This window comes from Leuciscus leuciscus (genome assembly GCF_965113295.1).
Source record: "Leuciscus leuciscus genome assembly, chromosome: 13".
NCBI classification, from domain to species: domain Eukaryota; kingdom Metazoa; phylum Chordata; class Actinopteri; order Cypriniformes; family Leuciscidae; genus Leuciscus; species Leuciscus leuciscus.
This window is the reverse complement of record NC_138737.1, coordinates 22,439,289-22,461,950: the sequence shown is the minus strand read 5'-3', so window position 1 is coordinate 22,461,950 and position 22,662 is coordinate 22,439,289. Positions and strand designations below refer to the sequence as shown.

The 22,662-nt window shown below is 34.8% G+C and overlaps 2 protein-coding genes across 2 annotated transcripts; both read left to right on the top strand.

Moving 5' to 3' along the window:
• Positions 1-418: 418 nt before the first annotated feature.
• Positions 419-2,546, top strand: myl7 (myosin, light chain 7, regulatory). The gene is made up of 7 exons (XM_082187710.1): positions 419-515; positions 835-936; positions 1,465-1,540; positions 1,650-1,754; positions 1,867-1,945; positions 2,038-2,086; positions 2,272-2,546. Exons 1-7 carry the CDS (start codon positions 513-515, stop codon positions 2,374-2,376), a joined length of 519 nt encoding a protein of 172 aa, XP_082043836.1. The 5' UTR covers positions 419-512; the 3' UTR covers positions 2,377-2,546.
• A 1,182-nt stretch (positions 2,547-3,728) lies between these two features.
• tbc1d10aa (TBC1 domain family, member 10Aa) lies at positions 3,729-20,446 on the top strand. Its single transcript, XM_082187709.1, has 9 exons — positions 3,729-4,590; positions 8,172-8,271; positions 10,738-10,845; positions 11,129-11,235; positions 11,852-11,966; positions 12,064-12,129; positions 14,490-14,679; positions 14,763-14,917; positions 18,042-20,446. The coding sequence occupies exons 1-9, from the start codon at positions 4,409-4,411 to the stop codon at positions 18,879-18,881; spliced, it is 1,863 nt and encodes a 620-aa protein (XP_082043835.1). The 5' UTR covers positions 3,729-4,408; the 3' UTR covers positions 18,882-20,446.
• The last annotated feature ends 2,216 nt before the right edge of the window (positions 20,447-22,662 follow it).

Sequence of the window (22,662 nt, the reverse complement as noted above, 5' to 3'; positions counted from 1 at the left end):
TATAAACAGTTTTCCTAACACACTGTACCCAATTCAGTATTTCAGTCACAGGGACTGTGTGTGTCCCAGAGCTTTGCTTAAGGACACTATATTGAAATGGAACCTTTGTAGTTCTCCAGGTCATGGGCTGCCCTAATTTGGTTTGAATATTATGTAACATTTGCACTGCCAGTCTGCCACTCAGACTCACATTCAATGTCTCAGGCCTTTGTTCATTCCATTCACATTCATTCAGTTTCATTGCATCCATCCATCCATCAATTTCAACCCTTAAAATCTCTAGTACTCTCCCCTCCTCGTCCACACGTCCTCGTTCCCTGCTGGAATCTAAGTACTTGTGCTGTTATCATGGCTCCTGTATTTAGGAGGCTCTGGGTGTCCATGTAGGGGACTAACAGAAGCAGTGCAGACCTTTATAGAGAGACGAGTGATAAGAGTCCTCATACATAAGGACTCTATGAGCAACACCCCTGACCCAGGAGCACATACACAGAGCAAAGCAGACAGTGAACATGGTGAGTGGACACGGCTTCTTTTTAATGGTTTTGAATATAAAGACAATTAATGTGAATTTAAAACAGGAAGGATTTATAGTGTATATAGAAGCACTATACACTCTTGAACTAACTCTTCTATTAATATTGTTATTTACTATGAGAACATTTAGCCAATAAACATTTTCTTGAACATTTTTTATTCTGTGACATAAGTCTCAAAAAAGTAATTTCAGTGAGCTCCAGGATATGTATTGCTGTGGATTTAATGTTATAGACTGCCTACCGGGTGCTTCCAATTACAATTTTTATAAATTTGTTCCGTCTTTCTTACTCACAGGCTAGTAAGAAAGCTGCATCTAAGAGGGGGAAAATTGCTCAAAGGGGCTCTTCTAATGTCTTCTCCATGTTTGAGCAATCACAAATACAGGAGTTTAAAGAGGTCAGTCTTTATATTATATGAAAACCAAACTGAACAAAACATTACAGTTTACATAACCATCAACATCACCATATATGTTAGATGTATACAGTAAGTATTTGCACAGGTCAACATGTAACATATATATCCAACATATATGCTGTGCATTAGTTTACATTTTGTGACAATAAAAAATACTCATGTATTTATAGTCATAAATGTACATGCCACTCGTGTAAATCTATATATTCTATATAACAAATCTCAACTGTTCGATTATTTATATCATTGCAAAATGTAATTTTGTTACAGCTCTAATATGCTAAATGCAAGGCATGAAGGTATTAAGATATTATAATCATTAACATCCTGATTTTCTGTAAAGTTGCTTTGAAACAATGTGTACTGTGAAAATGTAATACGATAAATAGCCACGTATGATAAAAAGTTATATAGGAGGGCACAAGCAGAAGTTGATATCATGCTAGATTGCTTCAATATAACAAATAACTAGTACAAACGTGACATACATTATGTGCTTCTCTTTAGGCATTTGGCTGCATAGATCAGAACCGGGATGGAGTTATTAACAAATCTGACTTGAAGGAAACTTATGGACAACTGGGTATAAAATGCATTCGCTGTAGAGTTTCAGAATACTGTCATCTTACATACAAAACATCATTATAAGTAAACAGCTTTTTAGATAAACATTGAGTTCTTTGTTTGTGCAGGGAAGCTGAATGTGAGTGACGAAGAGCTGGAGTCAATGTTAGCAGAGGGAAAAGGGCCCATCAACTTCACTGTCTTTCTCACTCTCTTCGGAGAAAAGCTCAATGGTATGACGGCTGAACTTTCAAGATCTTTCAAGGCCTTGATGAAAAAGAAAATATACGTCTTAAAAGAACAGAGGATTTATTATAACTTTGTAATATTCCTATCTCCAAACAGGCACAGACCCAGAGGAAACCATCCTTGCTGCTTTTAAACTCTTCGACCCAAATGCTACAGGAGTTGTCAATAAGGATGAGTAAGTGTACAAAACAAAAACACAACAACATTACTGTATTTTACTGTGTTTTTTAAAAGACAATTTATGCATTTGGTGTCATTTTGTTTCAGGTTTAAGAGGCTGCTAATGAACCAAGCTGATAAATTCACAGCAGAAGAGGTTAATATCTGGATTTAAAAATATTTATTGAATAAAAAGTCAATAGATACAATGTTTCCCAACTTTATACTGCTATCACAATCAACAGGATTTTAATAGCCCGTGTTATGAGGTGCTGTGATAAGAATGTGTACTTTTAGAAGGATCACTTAGGCGTTGGTCTAATCTACTTGATTCTATTTCAGGTTGACCAGGCTTTTGCAGTCGCTCCAATTGACGTGGCTGGGAATATTGACTATAAATCACTTTGTTACATTATCACGCATGGGGATGAGAAAGAGGAGTCTTGAATAAAGACAAATCTTCCATTTCATTTGAACTTTGTCATTTCAGTTCTATCTGCAATTGCGTTCATGTCAACCCTCTGGTATATCAGCTTTCATTATTTAAACCTTTGTTTTGAATTTTAAAACGATATTTATAGCTCTGATTGATATAATAAAGGCAATGACTTCAAATATATTGCTTGATTTCTTTTACTGTGCTGTATGTATTTAATCGAGAGCGAAAAAATGATATGACATGAAGGCTACAGCTCATTTATTTCAGTTTCATGAAATTACATTCAATCAATATTTAGAATAGCTACATGTTATTAATATCATACTATTTCTGAACATAACTGAACATTAGAAAAGACCATAAGGATGGAATATTTGCTCACTTGTAAATTGTGTCTGTACTTGCTGCCCCCCACAGACAGTTAGTTGAACTGCATTTAGTTACTGGAACTTGCGAGGCCCTTGAATTCTTGGACTAATGGCGCATTTAAAAAAAAAAAAAAAAAAAACTTTTCAGTTGATTTGTTTAATTATTTTAAATGCAGAAGGAATAATGCATTATGCGCTATGTAAAATAATGTGGTTTTTATTTTATTTTATGATAAACTATATTTAGGATAAAGAACGAGAATCCAACTTTTTCAGAAAAGAAAATGAACATTTTGCCCTTTTCTTCCTCATGCCATTCTAAACCAGCAAGACTTTCTTTTACAAAAAAAAATATTTTAAAATGTCAATTTTAATGGAGTTCAATGCTGATTGACCCAAATGTTCTTCAAAATATCGACTTTTGTGTTCAGAAAGAAATGCATAAAGGTTTGGAACGACATGAGGACTAATGACTTAATGAATAATGAATAGGCTAGGCCTACCTACTAAAAAGGTAAAATTTGTAAAAACAGCTTGCTATACTGTGCATTACTACCAATATAATACAATAAATGTATATAATAATAATAATAATAATTAATGCAGTTTATATAAATTATATATACTCTCTTAATTATTATTATTATTATTATAATAAATGTCTTACTTCCCTTGAGTTTCCCCGTAAAGTTTACATTCATTCAAATTAAACCTCGAGAAAGAATTCCTTTGGCTATTTGAATCTTAGAAAGTAGGCTAACTAACATATTCTATAATATTAAATAAAATAGCCTAAATGTTTTAATATAAACTCTATTTATTATTATTATTATTATTATTAACTTCTATGACACATTAAACAGACTTCTCTTTTCCCCCCAGTCTGTCACATAAAAATTACAACAATTCAAATTATACCTCGACAAACTTTTGCAGATCCATTCCATAGAATTACGACATGCAAATAACCTGTGGATTCCGGAAGTGACACAGACGCGCATGTGCAGAACTGTCAAACGCAACAGCGAAAGAATGGAAACTCAGCGCTAATGTCATCATCGCCACCCTAACACTAAAAACACGGCTCGACTGATGTGACCTCTCAACCATGGGACCTCGACTTAAACTACGAAAACAACTCTGTTGCTGCATCTCGACTGGGAATCTGCTCTCTTTTCACCCTCAAACATCGGCGTGCTGAATGAAAACAGTCCGCTGGACTCTTTGAGCGCGAGACCTGACAATCCGTGGACTGGAAAAATGTGATTCAGGAAATTCAGGCGTAGTTTCGCTCGTCCGGTTGTTTACACTTTTTTTCGGGCGGTTTTTCTGCATATGTAAAGTAGATTTTCATCCGTCGTTGTTTTGGGATTAAATTAACTGTGGGTTGGGAGAGTGACACGTCGCGCGCTAAGCTAATTTAGCATTGAACTCGGGTGATTTAAACGCACAATAATCCGTTTAGTAGGCACGCAACATCTACATACAAAACGCGGGAAATAAAGTTAAAGTTAACAAAAGTCGTTGTAGTTTTGATTGGCCTGATTTAGAATCAGTTAAAGGTGAAGCGTCACATTAAATTAATTCGACGTTTTCTCGTGGGATGCCTACAGATGGGGTCAGGTGATGTCCTGTAAGTGAACTTCTCAGCGGGGTGTGTTTGTAGAGGATCATGATGGCTCAGCTGGAGAATGGACGTGTGTCGTCTGATGATACTATGAGTGTGATGACTCTGGGCAGTCAGTTTGACGAGGAGAGCTCTTTCGGGTCGGACTCTGAAAACGGATTCACCAACTCGAGACATATTGACAAGTATGGATTCATCGGAGGAGCCCAGAAGTATTCAACCGAATCGTAAGTGCATTAGTTTACAAGGGTGTTTAGTTGATCTCATCTAATCCTGTTTGTGTTGGTTGATCTGAGTAAGACAGAGTCACGTGATTAAGCATGCTTGGACTTCAATGGGTGTGTGTGAGTAGTAGGAAAGCATTTGTAAGTAATGTAGTTTACATTCTTGACACAGTTTAACATAGGAATTCAAAACAAAGGAATCTGTGTGGATGAATTAATGTTGCTTAACCTAATTGCCGTGTGTGTTTATTAATAATTGTGTAGCCCAATGGTAGGAAAATTAAAGAACATGCCTTTTCTAAAGGTTATAGTATTTTATTTCTGGTAGCAGGTGTTGACTGTTAATGAAACCATTTAAAATAATAATAATTATTATTATTATTAAGATTTTTTAAATGTTACAAGTGTGTGTGTTTATATATATATATATATATATATATATATATATATAGCCTATATATATATATATATATATATATATATATATATAACCTGTGATACTTTTTCAGGATTCTTTGATGAATATAAAGTAAAAAATAAAATAAAAAAAAGAACAGCATTTATTTGGGGTTTTGATTGGGGTCAGTATTTTTTTTTGAAAGAAATTAATACTTTTATTCAGGAAGGATACGTGTTAAATTGATAAAAACTGATAGTAAATATATATGTTGTTAGATCAGATTTCTATTTTTAATAAATGCAGTTTTTTTGTTTTTACTTTTTATTCATCAATGAATCCCGAAAAAAGTATCACATGTTCCAAAAAAATATTAAGCAGCAACTGTTTCCAACACTGATAATAAATCAACATTTTATAATGATTTCTGAAGGATCATGTGACACTGAAGACTAGAGTAATGATGCTGAAAATTCAGAATGCATCACAAAAATATGCAGGGAAGCAAACGCAACATAAAATTATATTTTAAAGTATATTAGAATAGATAACCATTATTTGAAATTGTAATAATATTTTACTATATTTCTGTGTTTTTCTGTATTATTGATCAAACACATTAAAAAGGAGTAATGTTTCCACACGTTTGACCGGTACTGTATACACAGCTCAGGTCTTGTGACTGTTTACATCAGCCAAGTAAAATGTTCACACAAAATTAGTCTTTGAACTTTTAAAATTTCACTCAGTCAATACATCCCTATATCCTTTTTACTAAGCACTGCACCACAATCCCTCTCTTAAAAAAAAAAGGTGAATTGGAGGTTGGCGGCTGATCAAACTTAAGCAAACGAAATCAAAACAAATCATGTAGGCCTATTTTCAACTCATCATGATTAACCAATTTTTTTGTACGTTTAGTGAATTTGTTTCGTGTAACTCGTTGAACCAGTTTAGACGGATGTAAGAAACTGTCAACTTTCTTTTCACTGGAAGTGGGCATGAGCAGTTTTTTGTGAGCTTACATTGATGTGGTTTAAATGGAGTGTCAGGGCGTTTCATCCTCACTTGCTCTGCAGCCAGTTGCAGTCTTGTCTTGTTAAAGCTTCCTGTCTTTTATCAACGAGACATCTGCCTCAGGTTAGTGTCTTTATTAAAGACTCTGCAGTCTACAGAGGACATCACAGTCATGTCATTTACAGAGCCGCCTGGATTTGGGATCGTCACCACGTCATTATTAAGAATTAACGGTTTTAAACAGTAGCCTGAGACGGCGGCAGGCTGGTCTATTCATTGTGAATTGTTAAAGAGAACGGAATAGATGAGTAAGTGATAGTTGTCCCTCTGTACTGAGTGTACGGCCGCTTTCCGTTTCCTGTGGTTTATGGGAGTTCTGGTGCCCTGAGGTTACACCCTCTCTGCCAGCTACCGGAGAGAGTCCGGCCTCAAACATAAATCATGGAATCTGCTCTAGGTTCCTCCATTTTTGGTCACAATTGCTCTTGAAAATGAAAAGGAAGTAAAACCTAAGTTGTAGCTCAATAGGAAAAATATTGAAAAACATTGCTTTCAGATCAAATTTCTAGTGGTTAAGATTAGTGTCTAAGTAAAGGGGAAGCTAGCTGGTGGTTGGTGTGCTGCCAAACTGATATTTAAATATCTAGGCCACAAGCTAAATGGTTTAAATTTGACTCTGGGAAACATAGGTGCAAATATTACAGGCCTATTCCATCCCTATTGTAGCCTTAAATAGTCAGGATGAAAGTGTCTAGTAGTCATCTACTAAATGGCTATTTTAACTGCTTACATTAGTCGTGAAATTGTTTCAGCTTAATTCTGTCCTTACATTTCTGATAATTAAGCTAATTTCCACCACTTGTTTTTCTCGTTCATAAATTTGTGATCTGTAAGATTAAAAAAAAAGTTTTTGAAAGTCTCTAATGCTCACCAAGGCTGCATTTATTTGATCAAAATACAGTAAAAAACGGGAATTTTGTTAAAAAAATATTAATATTTTTTGAAATAACTATTTTCTGTTTGAATCTGTTTTAAAATGTAATTTATTCCTGTGATCAAAGCATCGTTTCTCCAGTCTTCAGGGTCACATGATCCCTCAAAAATCATTCTGATTTGCTGCTCAAGAAACATTTCTTCTTATCAATGTTGAAAACAGTTGTGCTGCTTAATTCTTTTCAGGGTTCTTTGATAAAAAGAAAGTTCAAAAGAACTAGAATGGAAATCTTTTGTAACATTACACGTCTTTTCTGTCACTTTTGATCAATTTAATGCATCTTTGCTGAAGGATGGTTTTAATTTGATCAACAAATCTTACTGACCCCAAACATTTGAATGGTAGTGCATAAAAACATTTCACAATTTGTTATGCCTGCCTCCCTCATTATGACTCATTATAAAATGCAGGTGTGAATGAGGAACTCATATTGAAGCTTATATTAGATAACATGATGTCCTTCCTTGCATTGCTTACATTTTGCAATATGCATACATTTTTATCGGTTACAGTAAAGTATACCAACCATATAAAATATGTGGTAAGGTAGAAAAACTTAGCAGCTGTCCATATACCTTGTTTGTAAGAATCTTATTACAGAATCTTAGACAACTACTGTTGTCTGAATAGTGTTATGGTTGTAATCTGAAAAAACCCTTTTTTATATGATATTGTAGTATTTAAATGTGACGTGTGACATATGTTTGAGGGTTTGTTGAAGTTGAAGAAGCTATTTTAGTCATTGGTTTAGTGGTTGCACAGTTTTTGCTGTGAAAAGCACACTCGTTCTGATGTAGCCTAGTATGTTTTAATAGATTAAATGAGTAGTTCACCAAAAAATAAAACATTCTGTCATTATTTACTCCCCCCTCATTTCATTCCAAACCCTTATGACTTCATTTCTTTATTTTGTGAAACACAAAAAGAGAAGTTAAGCAGAATATTTAGGCAGTTATTTTCCATACAATAGGACAACGGTATTGTAAAAGTAGCAGTAATTTGTATTCATTCACATCACATTTTGCACATCCGCATATTCAAACTTGATGTTGTGGTGTGATGGGTTATGAGAACCAAATCAACCAATAGCATGTGGCATTTTCGTTGATAAGCAAATTTGGGGTTCTTATTCATTCTTTCTTTCTTTCTTTCTCTCTCTCAAACACACTCACACAGGGCTCAAGAAGTGCCTTTGGAAGTGTTAAGGCACAGGGAAATCAAATGGTTGGATATGCTGAACCACTGGGACAGATGGATCAGTAAAAGGTTCAAGAAGGTAGGAGCTGCCATCGACATTCACTAGATTCTTCAGTCAGTTGTGTTCATTTTCACGGCATGTTCCCAGAAACAGATCAATGATGTCAGATGTTTTCCAGTGCCTTACATGTACGCACTAGAAAGAAAGAGAGAAGGTACACCAAACTGTGAAAATATGAGGAAATCATCTCTGTATCAGGCTTTAAATGATCACTGTTATCTTCTCTTTTATTCCCTTTCTTCTCGTGTTTCCCCATTTTGACTTGCTCAGACAGTTCCACTGCTGTATGGATTAATTAAAAACCTCAGCAGAATGACACCATGACACAATCGTTTCAAAGAGGCCCTGTCTGGACAAGCCTTATTTCACATCAGCTTTCCTTATATGGTCTTCAGTGATGTGTTTATCTATTAGTCTAAGTGTTCACCTCTGTTTTTCTCTTAAGCTTTATAAAGCTTTCACCGGGAGCGAGGCGTCTTCAGGTAAAGACGACGGAAGAGTTTTGCCAGAGGCCGTCTTAACAGTCTTTGTTACCCTTTTATGTTTGCATGCCTGTATTACTGTGTGTGCTCGTCTTTGTGTCACACAGAGATTGAAAACAAAGAGACACAATTTTAGGGTTGGGAATTGGAAACAGTTCTTACTGAAACCAGATGAATTTCATGATATTTTCATGGCGAATCAAGAATAGCGTTACCTGTTGAGTTTAGTCCATTCACATCCCAGATTAAAATAATTAAATTTGATATACTCTCTTACAGTAGTTTTTCATTTCAAAGCTTTTAAAATGATTTAAATTCACTAGATTATGGCAAAATAGACATTACTATATTATTGAATTTATATACTGCATGGTCATCATAAGTTCACACTTCTAAAAAGATTTGTATTATTTATACTGTATATATTTAAACTGTATAGTTACTGTATTAGAGGCCAGTATTATGAATTTTTTTAAATTTATAGATATCTGCCGATATTGGATAATTATGCATGTTAGTTTTTCCTTTTTTTTACATTAACATTACTTTTGCTGTTATCTAATGCTCACTTGAAGTTATTCTTTTAAATGTTAATAATTAAATAACACTGTTAAAATCAATCTTTAGAAAATCTTATGTTGTGATGCTTAAAGTGCCCCATTATGCATTTAGAATTTTTCCTTTCGTGCGTAATAAAGCTGTTTGTGAATGTAAAAGGTCTGCAAAGTTTAAAAGATCAAAGTGTACAGCTGATATAAAGATATATAATTCAAAAGATATAAAGAGGCTGAGACCAGCCTCATCTCACTCACTCGTCTAATTCGCTCCGGTTAAATAGTGCTTGTATTGCACATAATTTGACTAATTCCCGTTTAATAAATCCTCTGCGTACTGCGCTTAAATGGTGAAATACAAACAGAATTGACCAAATGCTTGTCTTTGTGAGTATTCAGTTAAACACCGTCAGTTTTGGAACATAAATAGTTGAGAGAAAAGGCATGTGGTGTAAAAGTATATTGGGTCTGTGCATAAACTCTTAAAGTGACTGCAGCCTAATAAACCTGCTGATGTCCGTCATGTTAATCAAAGAACAAAAGTGAAAATCACTCTCTGCTCTTGACTGAATAACTTTAGTAACTTTAATTGTAAGCATTAATCTGTATTTGATATTTACAATGAAGACTATTCAGTGTTATTTTACATTGAATTACTTTAATTGCTGTAGTATTTCTTACCTAAATACTAACCTACTGTTAGACCCACTTGAAAAACTTAAAGCAGTGTTTATTTCATATCTCTCTTTATTCTATTGCCTTTATTTGTTCTGTTGTTTGCAATTTATTTGTTCTTATTTTAGTTAGTTTTTTAAAATAAAATAAAATTTTGCGATGAAGAAAAGTTGATTTGTGTTTGTATATGCTGTCAATTTCAGTTCTTAGAAAGAAAATCAGAATCAGGAAAAATCACTATCGGCAGGTCACTTACAAAACAAAAAAATCGGAAAAGCCAATGGAAATTGCAATCAGTGCATCTCTACATATTAGTATGCAATTTTATTGACTAATGGCTATAATTTTAATACCGGTGCATCCCTAGAAAGAATACAAAGACAGTAAACAGAGTAACAGACAGTACAGTGTTCTGTTGGATTGGCCTCTAATTGCATGTAACTACAAACCTTATAGTGCAGCCAGGTTGTTCAACAATAATCTTTAGGGAACCTGAATCAAGTAGAATCAGTGGTTAAATTCCTTATGATTCCCATCCCTACTAAATACATATTTTATTATTGCTGTTTGTTGATGTAAGGAGACTGGGCTGTTTTATAATCACAAAGATTTGTCCAGTGGCTTCTGTGTTGAAGGGATAGTGACACATTTGTGTTAACCATTTAAAATGACATCTAGATTACAGTGTGTAATCACTGTGAATGCATGCTGGTCCCTGCTTATCTGAAGATTACTGCGTCAGCGTGTGACGTTCAGACTTCTGTCACCCGCAGGTGCGACTGCGATGTCAGAAAGGAATCCCTCCGTCATTGCGAGGCAGGGCCTGGCTGTACCTGTCAGGTGGAAAAGTGAAAAGAGAGCAAAACGTCGGGAAGTTCAATGTGAGTCGGTCAGGTCTACACATACTTGATTACAGTTGATTTGTAGTGGTTGCATTAGATGTGTCATTATGCATTTCTTACTGTAGAGCTTCTCAACCTGGAAGCTGCAACCTTACTACGATATATAGATGTGTTAAACTCATGTATTTCTTGTGCTTAAACTGTTGTCTGACATTTAGCTACAAAATCACAAGAATATAGGTTGCTGGATAAGAAATAATAGGATCTGACTTACTGTTTATAACTGTGAGATGAACTTATGGATTGTGTCGTTGTTGAGTAGGAGCTGGATAGCATGGAAGGAGACCCTAAGTGGATTGATGTGATAGAGAGAGATCTACACAGACAGTTCCCCTTCCATGAGATGTTTGTGTCCCGAGGAGGTCATGGGTCAGTCTTCTATTTTTTTTTATTTATTATTATATACAGTATTATATTCTCACACACACACACATAAACAGGCAAACAGACAAATATATATATATATATATATATATGTATGTGTGTATATTTATTTATTTAAATTATTTATTATATTTTTAAGAAATTAATACTTCTATTCAGCAAATGCATTAAGTTGGTCAAAAGTGACAGTTAAGGCATTTATAATGTAAATAAAATTTTCTTTTGAAATTTCTATAATATATTACTGTTTACACAAAAAAAATTAAAATAAGCAGCACAACTGTTTTCAACAGTGATAAGAAGACATTTTTTCTTGAGCATCAAATCCGCATATTAAAATGATTTCTGAAGGATCATGTGACATTGATGACTGGAGTAATAATGATAAAAATTCAGCTTTTGTCTTCACATGAATAAATACAATTTTAAAATATATTCATATAAAAAAAATAAAAAATATTGACCAACACCAAACTTTTAAACAGTTGTGCATATTTATATTTATTTATTAAATACAATTTAAGGAAACAGTACAGGTTATATCTATTTCTGCAAAGTAGTACACCAGTTCCACTGTGCTTGTTTGTGTGTTTTTGAGCAGGCAGCAGGACCTGTTCCGGGTGTTGAAGGCTTACACCCTGTACAGACCGGATGAGGGTTACTGTCAGGCTCAGGCTCCTATAGCAGCGGTGCTTCTGATGCACATGCCTGCTGAGGTAAAAATGATCATTTGTGTGCACATTCTTATTAGAATCAGTAATACTTAAGTAATAATTGAAATGACAATCGTGTTTGTTTATTGTGTGTATTCAGGATGCATTTTGGGGTCTCGTTCAGATTTGTGAGAAGTACCTCCCTGGATACTACAGTGCAGGCTTGGTAAGACCTGTTAATAAATAAATATTACTAATCAAATCTAATCCATAAAGAGGAGACAAGAAGTGCTTGTCGGGTGAGAACAAGATTTAAACTGGATAATTAGACTAATTTTGCATCAACACTTATTGAACTGAATTGTATCAACATTGAACTGACTTGAGCTGAATAATTACACTATTCAGGGTTTTTTCTGGGTTAAAATGGTCTTCAGTTTTTGCGGATGAACACGGTCATCCACACACACAGTACAAAGTACCCTACCCATGTGAACTGCGAGCCCAGTACTGACAATAAATCCAAAATAAATGCAAAGACAGGTTGTAATATTAACTTTTTCTATTTATCCATGAAATAAAAAATAATCACTGTCAGGACCAGCGTTGGGAGTAACACATAACACGTTACGCAAGTTATGTAATCAGATTACTTTTCCAAGTAACTACTAAAGTAACACATTCTTTTTAATTTATATTACTATTCTACAATTGAGAATAGCAGCACAGCTGAAAGGTTTGTTTGAGCTGAATTTGCGTTTCCTTTCGCCTGAGGGTTATTCATTTCACTTTTGGTGTGGAAGGGACTTTACATTTGCCAAAAATAAAACTTTTGTTTGTTTTTGTTATTAAAAACAAACAAGCAAGCCCAGCCCAGATTAGAAAAAATAACGCAACACATTACTATCCATAAAAAGTAACTAAGTAACGCAATTAGTTACTTTTTTAAGGAATAACACAATCATGTAAAGCATTACTTTTAAAAGTTTTGTCACATTAAATGATTAAATAAATATTTGGAGGGACAACAATTCATTTTGACGGCCACCAAAATATTTTCAATGCGGGAATAAATATAGTTTTTGTAGAGCTACGTATAGCCTAATTGAACTTGTTTCAAAATTGATGTTTCAACATTGACACTGCTATTGAACTGAATTGAAACAATATTAAATTGAGCTGAATAATGACACTTATCTTTTGTAGAGCTGAAATCTAATTTATTTAATGTTATCAATTTTACAACATTAAAGGGTTAGTTAAAAAAATTTATTTCATTATTTACTTACCCTCATGTCATTCCAAATCCGTAAGACTTCATTCATCTTCACAACACAAATGAAGATATTTTTACTGAAATCTAAGAGCTTTCTGTCCCTCCATTGACAGCCTGTGCAACTAATACTTTGACGCATCAAAAAGTTAATAAAGAGATTGTAAAACTAATCCATAGTTTAATCCATAGTGAGTGGTTTAGTCTTAATTTTCAAAAGACATAAGAACACTTTATATGATTGAATTTAAGCTTTTATTCACATATAAACATTGATCAGTGAACATAAACAGAAGCTTAACCGAACCTGCATGATGTGCAAGAACAAACCTCATTGGTTCTTGCAGTAGCTCAAACGTGCTGCGTAACACGAGAATGAACCTCATTGGTTCTTGCAGTAGCTCAAACGTGCTGCGTAACACGAGAATGAACCTCATTGGTTCTTGCAGTAGCTCAAAGCGACCAAGTCTCTTTAGAACATTTGGACTACACCGCTCAATTCATATGGATTAGTTTTACAATCTCATTATGAACTTTTTAAAGCGTCAAAGTGTCACTTGCGTGGACTGTAAATGGAGGGACAGAAATCTCTCAGATTTCATTAAAATATCTTCATTTGTGTTCCTTTCACAGTATTGTCCAGTTATTTCAAAGTAAGTAATATAAAAGGCTATTTTGAAACAATCTGTATTGTATAAAGCACTATATAAATAAATGTGACTTTAATTGTGAGATCTACCAGACATTGTGTTTAAAAGTTATCTGTTGCTTATATAATAGAAGATCTAATGACGATTGCACATTATGAAGTGCCTACATTTTACAACCATTTACCAGAACGTTTCAGTGAAGAGCAAGTGGAGGAAGACTAAGTATTATGAACTTCATAGTTTTAGGTAATAGAAACCTTATCTGTGTTCCTCAGACACGTTCTCTGGTTCATAGTTTGCATTCTATTCATAGCATTCATATCTAAAGTTCCTTGTTTTCAATCTGCAAACATTGGGTCATGTTTTTGAGACAAAGTGTGCCATAGGTGCCAGCAAAATCACAACAAAACTTCTTTTGTTCGTTGCTCAAGTGTGTTGTAAGCAGCACAAGAGTAGAGTAGTATAAATATCTGTGGTTTCCACAGGGGAAAACTGCTTTCAATATAATCTATGATCGCCTTAAGCATGTAAATGTAGAATTGCTGCCGTAAATAATTGCCTGACAGACCAATGAACTGTATAATTGAAAAAAATGGCACTGTTACTTCCAAGTCAACGAAAAAAACTCCACCGTCTTAATTCAGTTGTTTGTTTGTGTTGTAGGAGGCCATACAGTTGGATGGACTGATCTTAAATGCGTTATTAAAGCGTGTGAGTCCTCCGGCGTATCGGCACCTTGAGAAACACAAGATAGAGCCCATCCTCTACATGACGGAGTGGTACATGTGTGCATTTTCCAGAACTCTACCCTGGTCGTCTGTGCTCAGAGTGTGGGACATGTTCCTGTGTGACGGTCAGATTCACTTACACATATTACCTCACAAGCAGGCTTGTCATCATCTCTCTGACTGTATTTTTCTTTTGTCCTTTCAATAGGCGTGAAGATAATGTTCCGTGTTGGGCTTGTGTTGCTGAAATGCATGCTGGGATCTCGTGAGAAACTGAAGGCTTGTCCTGGTCAGTATGAGACTATGGAGCTTCTTCGAGCCCTGGAGCCGCAGTACATGCAGGAGGGCTTTCTCGTCCATCAGGTAGCAAACGCACACACTCTCACGCTGTTGTACTTCTTTTGGGTTTTCAGTAGATATAATCAAAATTGATTTTAAATTAAAGTGAAATATATACCAATTCTTTTTAGACTTATGTGTATAATACCTGATATGTTGAACCAATATTTAACACATGGGTTACGTTTCGAGCATGAAGTAACCCAGTGTGTCAGTATTCAATTATTTGCATATTTTGTTCTTTAGGTGCCAACTTTTTTTCTGTTTTTTATTATTTCTTTTGTCGAGCACCCAACCCTGAGCATTTTATTTTATTTTTTTGCTGGTGATATGCCTGCTTTGGTCTTGTTTTTAACTAAATAAGTACAATAAAACTACAACAATAAAATACAATAATGGTAATCCTATACTATCAATATTCACTCATTTCACATTTCATCATTAATACAGTAAAATCAGTAATATTGTTAAATATGTTTGCAATTTAAAATGGTAAAATTGTTTTCTATTCTAATATATTTTAAAATGTAACTTATTCTTGTGATGACACAGGTGAATTTTCAGCAGCCATTATTCTAGTCTTCAGTCACATGATCCTTTAGAAATCATTCTTCAAGAAACATTTATTATTATTGTCAATGATGAAAACATTTATTTTTGAGGAATCCGCAATACATGTTTTTCAGGATTCTATTATGAACATTAATTCACAATATTATAAATGTATTTACTCTCACTTTTGAACAATTTTAATGCATTCTAGCACAATAAAAATAGTAATTAATGAATAAAACAAAAAAATATTACAGACCCCACATTTTTTAACAGTAGTCTATAATAATTTTAATCGAAAATCAACTTTTCGTGTTAAACTGAAGGTTTAGGTTTTATAAATCTGAAGCTCACTTGTAGGCTTGGGTATCGAGTATCGATTGGAACCGGGACTAGCTTTGCGATTTTCCCGGAATCGTTCAAAAGTTTAAATTTCGATTCCTAGTTTCGATTCACAGTCCGCCGACCGGAAGAAGAAACCGCTGTCTAAGTCATTTCTAGCCCTATTCTGAACTGAAGTAACTACATAATCGATTTCAAACTGCCAAATGTTAACTCGCTGACACTTTAGTTAAACATTTGTAACGTACACACGGCATGGTAAATGCGTGTACTAGCACAGGTGTAAGCGTATATTGATTGTTATGCTAAACTGCGAACCGACACATTTTATGAGACGCTGTGTGAGTTGCCTTATTAACTCACACAGCGTCTCATAAAATTTATTCAGAGCAAACAACCCTGACGTTAAACCTTAAAAACGTACATATGATGTTTTCTTATTCTTCGGTATCTTGCAAGTTGCAACCATATTCTCTCGTCCTCTGCTCGTCCGTTTGAAAACTGCACGCGATGCCGGCGAACGTAAAAAAATATATATTCATGAAAACACATTTACGAGCTGCCAACTCTCACGCATTTACCGTGAGACACACGCAATTGACACTTCTCACACGTTCTCACACCACACATCCATTTTCTCACGCACAATAAAATCGTGAAGCAAAGAGGACACGGAGACCGACAGACTAGACAGAGCAGTTACTTTATGATATAAAAAAAAATTTCAGCTCTCATATTCTGTCCATTTTATTACGAAATTCAAACAATAAATACCGTTTTGGCGCTTGTAAATGTGACGCGACAGATCCCTAGCGCACGTGAACCGATCATCTCGACTAGCAGCTAATAGTAAAAAAACACGAACACTGTTGAAAGATACAGTAGACTACAACTTACCTAACTGTATATTCCTCATATATAATATCGATCAATCAGTGTTTTTTATCAGCGTGAAGAGGTCAATAACATAGCTGGAGAACAATTATGTCATATTTACCTCAGGAAAGCCATTTAATGAACATAGTTGGCAAGAAAAAAAGAGCTATAGAGAGTATTTTGCTAAATATGTGTACTATATTACATATTTATTATATTTAAACTTATATCATTAAATAAAGTTGTTATTATAATAAAAAAAAAAACGCATTATATTTAATTTGAGTTATTTTTAAACCTTAAATAATACTGCCAGCTGATAGGGCTCTCTGTATGTTTACAGCATAGGGTGAGTTGTTTTTTTCTTGAGAAAAATTAAAGCCTATCTTGAGTACCTAATATTTATCCAAATGAGTCAATATTAAATCAAATCACAATAACTGAATTGAAATGAAATAATTAAAAAGCGTAGCTTACCAGAAATTGTACCATGTAAACATTGTAACATGTTGTCACTAAACCTAATACAATTCAGTTTAGTTACTAAAATGTTAGTGACAATCACATACAATACAATACACTTATTGTGATGCAAATTTTTTTATATTTCAATTGATGGAGAAGGTCAGACTATTTCCTTCAGAAAGACCGTTGGTTAGCTAGCTCATTTAAAATGTCAAAAAAGTTGTTTAAAGTAGATTTGATATTTATATTGTAGTTGAAAACAGCCCTGTGAGAAATTCAAAGTAAATTTCATAAAAAAGTAAAAAGTTCATAGAATTAAAATTGATCTAAACTTTTTTGACCCTGCCAAAGAATCGGAATCGAGAATCGTTAGGAACCGGAATCGAAACAAGGAATCGGAATCGGAATCGTTCAAATTCAAACGATACCCAACCCTACTCACTTGTTCACTAAACAATCAACTATTCATACACTCATGAGTTTTGCTTAAGTGGATTTTGTACCAAAAAAAGCTGACTGGATATTTTATTGTCATAATCTCACAATTTTTCATGTAAAGACACTGACATTACAAATAGGCAACAAAGAATCAAAGCGAACTGTTTGGTTTTAAATTAAACTCATCAAACACGTCAAATTAATTACATAATGTTATTAATATGAACATTGCATTAACTAAGTGAGTTACTTGCCTGTGAAAAGCGCTGTTAAGAGTTGAAAACAACATAACACCATTTTTGGGTGCTATTCTTTAAAGATTCAACAGATGGCACCATTTCTTTTCTTTTTTCTTTTTTTTTTACCAGATATTAAATTAATAACTGATAATAAACAGGTTTTATTGGTAGGAGCTTTTATGAACATGATATTCTATACTATGATGATTAATGAATCTTCTCTTCTGCACATGCAGGTGTTAGAGCTGCCTATATCCGCTCGGGATGTTGAACGAGAGCACCGCATGCAGCTCAAGCGCTGGCGGAAAACCCACGGCGAACTCAGCTACAAGTCCCCTCCCAGAATGCACGGCGCTCAGGCCATCATGTCTGCCGAGCCACACTCCCGCCAAGACCTCCGCCAGAACCCCACCATCGTCGTTCAGTATCCCCTGCACTCAGACACTAAATCCGATTTCGCTCGCATCAGGAAAAGAAGCACTATCCGAAAAGCCCCCATTCCATTGGACGTCCCCAATCCGTATGCCTTACCAACAGACCCCCTTAAAAATAAAGCACAAGACACAGCCTCAGACAAACAGTCCAAGCGTCCTCCTCTATCACTACAGCCATCCCTCCTCACTACACCTGAGAAGACAGAACCTTCCTCTGCTCCACCAGCCGCTGTCATCCCAACCCCAAATCCATCTCCCTCTGTCATCCCAACCCCAAATCCATCTCCCTCTGTCATCCCAACCCCAAATCCATCTCCCTCTGTCATCCCAACCCCAAATCCATCTCCAAGTCTTTCTCGCACCCCTCCACCTCCCCAAACCTCACCGGACCCCAATCCCACACACCCCACCGAGCTCCCTCACTCCTCCCACCCGGAAATCACAGCCGCGCCACTTCCTATCCCTAAAAACTCAAGCAACACCAACAACTCAGCCCACCTTAAACCTCCTCCACCCACTACAGACTCCACTCCACTTCTTCCAGACGACGCACCTGTGAACGGAGACTCGGTCGCTCCTCCCACAGTTCCCGGTTTACGTCACTCGTTTGAGAGCGTGGGTTCAGAGGACACGTACCTGTAGCTCTCACCTCAACGTTCAGGGAGAAATTGAATGCAGTATTGGGAACCAGCAGCCGCTTTACGCATCAGAGCAAGATGGGAGGAAAAAACTGTGAATGTATTTTCATGTTTTGGAGGCGATCAATACAGTTCGAAAAATCTTTGCCGTCAGTATGTTGACTTCAGGAATATATCGAGCTTAACGACAAGAAGGATCAAATGACATAAAGACAGCCGTGACTTCATTTCATTTCACTTCCTTATTTTTCCTTGCTGGTCTATAAACGGACTCCACAGTGTATTAAAAGTGCAAAAAGATCTGGATATTAGTTCTTCCATTATTCCTCAATCATAAGCAGAACAGACTTTATAATCAAAAATGTTTGGCTTGTTATTGTGTTATTCGCTGCTTAACAATATAAGGTCATGTTGCAAGAAATGATAAAAATGTGTGATTCGCCCATCTAACAGTTTTATGTTTATAACCACTCTTTTGACCACTATTATAAGAGTTTGTATTCTTTTTCAGCATCACTTAACCATTTTAACATGTGCAACACATAATATTAAGAGCAAAGGAGCATTTCTTGTTTCAACATCATGTCTGTTACCACAGTAACTGCATGCAAATGTAAGTGAACTGAAAACATAAATTAGAAGCAATTTAAGTTGTAATATCCTTAAACTTCACTTTTCAGAAACAAAATGTGCAAAAATTGTACCTTTAGGGGCACGAGAGCGTGTCACTGGCGCAGTACTTTTAAATGGGACACTTTTGTACCTTATCTACCGCTAAAAGGTGTGTATTAGTACACATTAGAGTAGTAATATTTACCATTTTTGGGGTAAATAAAGTATAAAGTTGTCCCTTTAAGGTTATTACTGTGACAAGTTTTGCTAATTTTTTGAGTATCTGAGTATCTTTTCATCATTTAAAAGAACAAATTTTTTTTTTATACTTTCTTGTGACATTTAATAAAACACCAAAAAGCAAAGAAAAAAACAGATTTCTGGTATGTTAAAATTGGTCCACAAATGTAGTAGATGTGATGTTGAAATAATTTTTGATTGTCTCTTTAACACACCTGATGTATTTATTTTGTTGCTAATATGAGAGAAACTGAAGACCTATTTCATAGTTCATGAAACCTACTCCATCTCAAGCCACCAGATGGCGCTCATTCCTTACATATGATTCATTGCATTTGCTCAGCGATGTCAACCTGTTACATTGGGAGTTTATTTAGATTCACAGATACTTGTACAATCATCATCTGTGGAGAAAAGTATGTTACAAAACAGCTAAAACGTGCTGGTTTTTTTAGTTTTTTTTTGGACATGATTAAATGTTATAGGGAGTCATTTTTATTTACGTTACATTTAGCTATTCTGTTTCAGCTTCATCTTATAATGTTTTCTTTTCTTTCTCTGAACTAATGGGAGCACTGTTTGATTTATTTTTTAAATGATGCTTAATTACTCTGGCAAAAACTTTGATTTGTTTGTCTAATATTTAATCACTCCTCAACAACTGACTGTCAACTCTTTGTAGATTTTGTACAAATAAAAGCACTTCTAATAAGAGCATTTATTTGTTGTGCTGGACGAAGGCGCCGTTTCCCACTGGGTCACAGGACGTGTCTGTTTTCTGTCACTGCTGCGCTTCAATTATCGTAAGGAAAGCCATCAAAGAGGCCGCTGTAAGCCGAAACCTTAATGCTTTGGGTCATCTGCGATGGCCTGTGCAAAGTAGCAAATTAGAGAGCGCCTTTCTTTTTTTTTCTGTCGGAGGTCTAAACCCATGTCTCTGGTCACAAATTACCAGTGACAACTGCCAACTGGAGCTTTACACAAACTGCTGCTTTATGACCATCATATTCACTGGCATGAGTATAGCTCTGTGCAAAAACACGTCTTATTTCTGCTATTTCTATTATTCAGTTAAGATATTATTATAGCTTTTTTATTTGTTACTTCTGTTAGTGTTGAGCTTGAGTAAAGCAATAATCTGAGCGATGTAGTGGAAATACGGAGAGATATCCAAATATCAACCATGTCTGCTTCTTTCTCAAATTTAGAAGATAAAAATGCTAAATGTTATTTGGGAATGTGTATAACCTATCGCTCACTCAACAGTTTATACACACAAAAAAAAAGGGTACAAAAGCTGTAATTAGGACAGTACCATTTAAAAAGGTTATAAAATGTACCATTTAGGAACCAATTTATGTATACTTTTGGTACTAATATGTACCTTTAATGTGTAAATATCCACTCTTTAGGTATAAAGGTGTATCTTTTGAAAGGGCCAGTGACGGCTTTTGAACCTTTTTTTCGAAGTGTTTAAAAGATTTGGGTTAGTATGAATGTATGTTTGTGAGTCTCTTATGCTCATCAAGGCTGCATTTACTAGTTCAAAATTGCAGTAAAATGACTAATATTATGAAATATTATTACTATTTAAAATAGCAGTTTTATGTTTGAATATATTTTAAAATGTAATTCATTTCTGGGATGCAAAGCTGAACTTTCCACATCTTTCTCCAGTCTTCAGTGTCGCATGATCCTTCAGAAATCAGTCTAATATTTTGAACACATTTCTCTTTTTTTAATCGATGTTGAAAACAGTTGCTTAACTGCTTAATATTTTTGTGGAAACCATGATATATTTTTGTTTCTTTTAGGATTATTTGATTAATTGATAGCATTTATTTGAAATTGAAATTACTTTAAAAATGTATTTCCCGTCATTTTGTTAAATATCATGTACTGAATAATGAAAACATTTTCTGATCCCAAACTTTTTAACTGTAGAAGGTTTAAATGACTGCTAAAAACATAAAATTATTGTAAGTCAAGTGTTTCAAAGCAGCTTTACAGTGATAAACAGGAAAATAATAATCAATTATGCAAACAGATTTCAATTCTGCTGTAAAGCAGCTCTAAAAAGACAACGGTGTCATTGTTCAGATGAAGTCATTCAGTGTTAATTCAGTTCAGTTCAATAACTGTAAAGTTAATCAATTATGAGTTCAGTTCATCTGTAAAGCAGCATCCAATAGTGTCAGTACAGTCAAATCAGTGCTGAATATTATACAAATGTAGATCTGTTGATTGTCGATATGTTCAAGAGAATTACACAATAATAAATCTGGTAAACAGATAAAAATTTTCATCATTAAATGTTTTTTTGTATTTAATTGTGATTATTTATATTTTATTTATAATAATCCACTGTTTTCATTTGTATTCTCTTATTTTGTGTTCTGTAATATAATTACTTTAATATTTGACTGGTATGCGTGAAGCAGAAATTTTGAAGCTATGCATCAGGGTATGACACTTTTACTTCACCCCAAGGTCCTGCAGGTTCCTGCCTGTGTAAATAGACAGACATGCCTCAGGATAAAACCACATATTTCTTTGGGTCTGACTTTATTAATCGGTCCTGGTTTGCAGAGGCGCCTAACATCTCCACTCTTTATATTGGGCTGTTTGACCTGTCGACTGAGAGAACGGCAGATCTGAGCAGCTGTAGGGCGCTGAGGGAACATTCAAAATAACGCCTTCCACATCATGGAAGAATTGCAGATGTCAACATGACTAACTGATGAATACTTCCAAGAGAATTTGACTTTTAAACATCACTCTCAATATTTAAACATAATTAACTCTGAGTCACTGTAGTAGAGATTAAAAACATGAATAGATTTCAGCACTGGATGAATCTTCAGGCAGGGTTATTCCTAAAACCTAGCTTGAAATAAAATAAACGTTAACTGATATATACACTCACCTAAAGG

Bases quoted from the DNA above. Each gene is read 5' to 3' on its own strand.
- tbc1d10aa (XM_082187709.1), top strand. From the start codon at position 4,409: ATGATGGCTCAGCTGGAGAATGGACGTGTGTCGTCTGATGATACTATG. The intron at 12,130-14,489 runs GTAAGACCTGTT...TTTGTGTTGTAG, and splicing joins GATACTACAGTGCAGGCTTG to GAGGCCATACAGTTGGATGG. The intron at 14,918-18,041 runs GTAGCAAACGCA...CTGCACATGCAG, and splicing joins AGGGCTTTCTCGTCCATCAG to GTGTTAGAGCTGCCTATATC.
- myl7 (XM_082187710.1), top strand. The intron at 937-1,464 runs GTCAGTCTTTAT...GCTTCTCTTTAG, and splicing joins AAATACAGGAGTTTAAAGAG to GCATTTGGCTGCATAGATCA. The intron at 1,755-1,866 runs GTATGACGGCTG...ATCTCCAAACAG, and splicing joins CTTCGGAGAAAAGCTCAATG to GCACAGACCCAGAGGAAACC.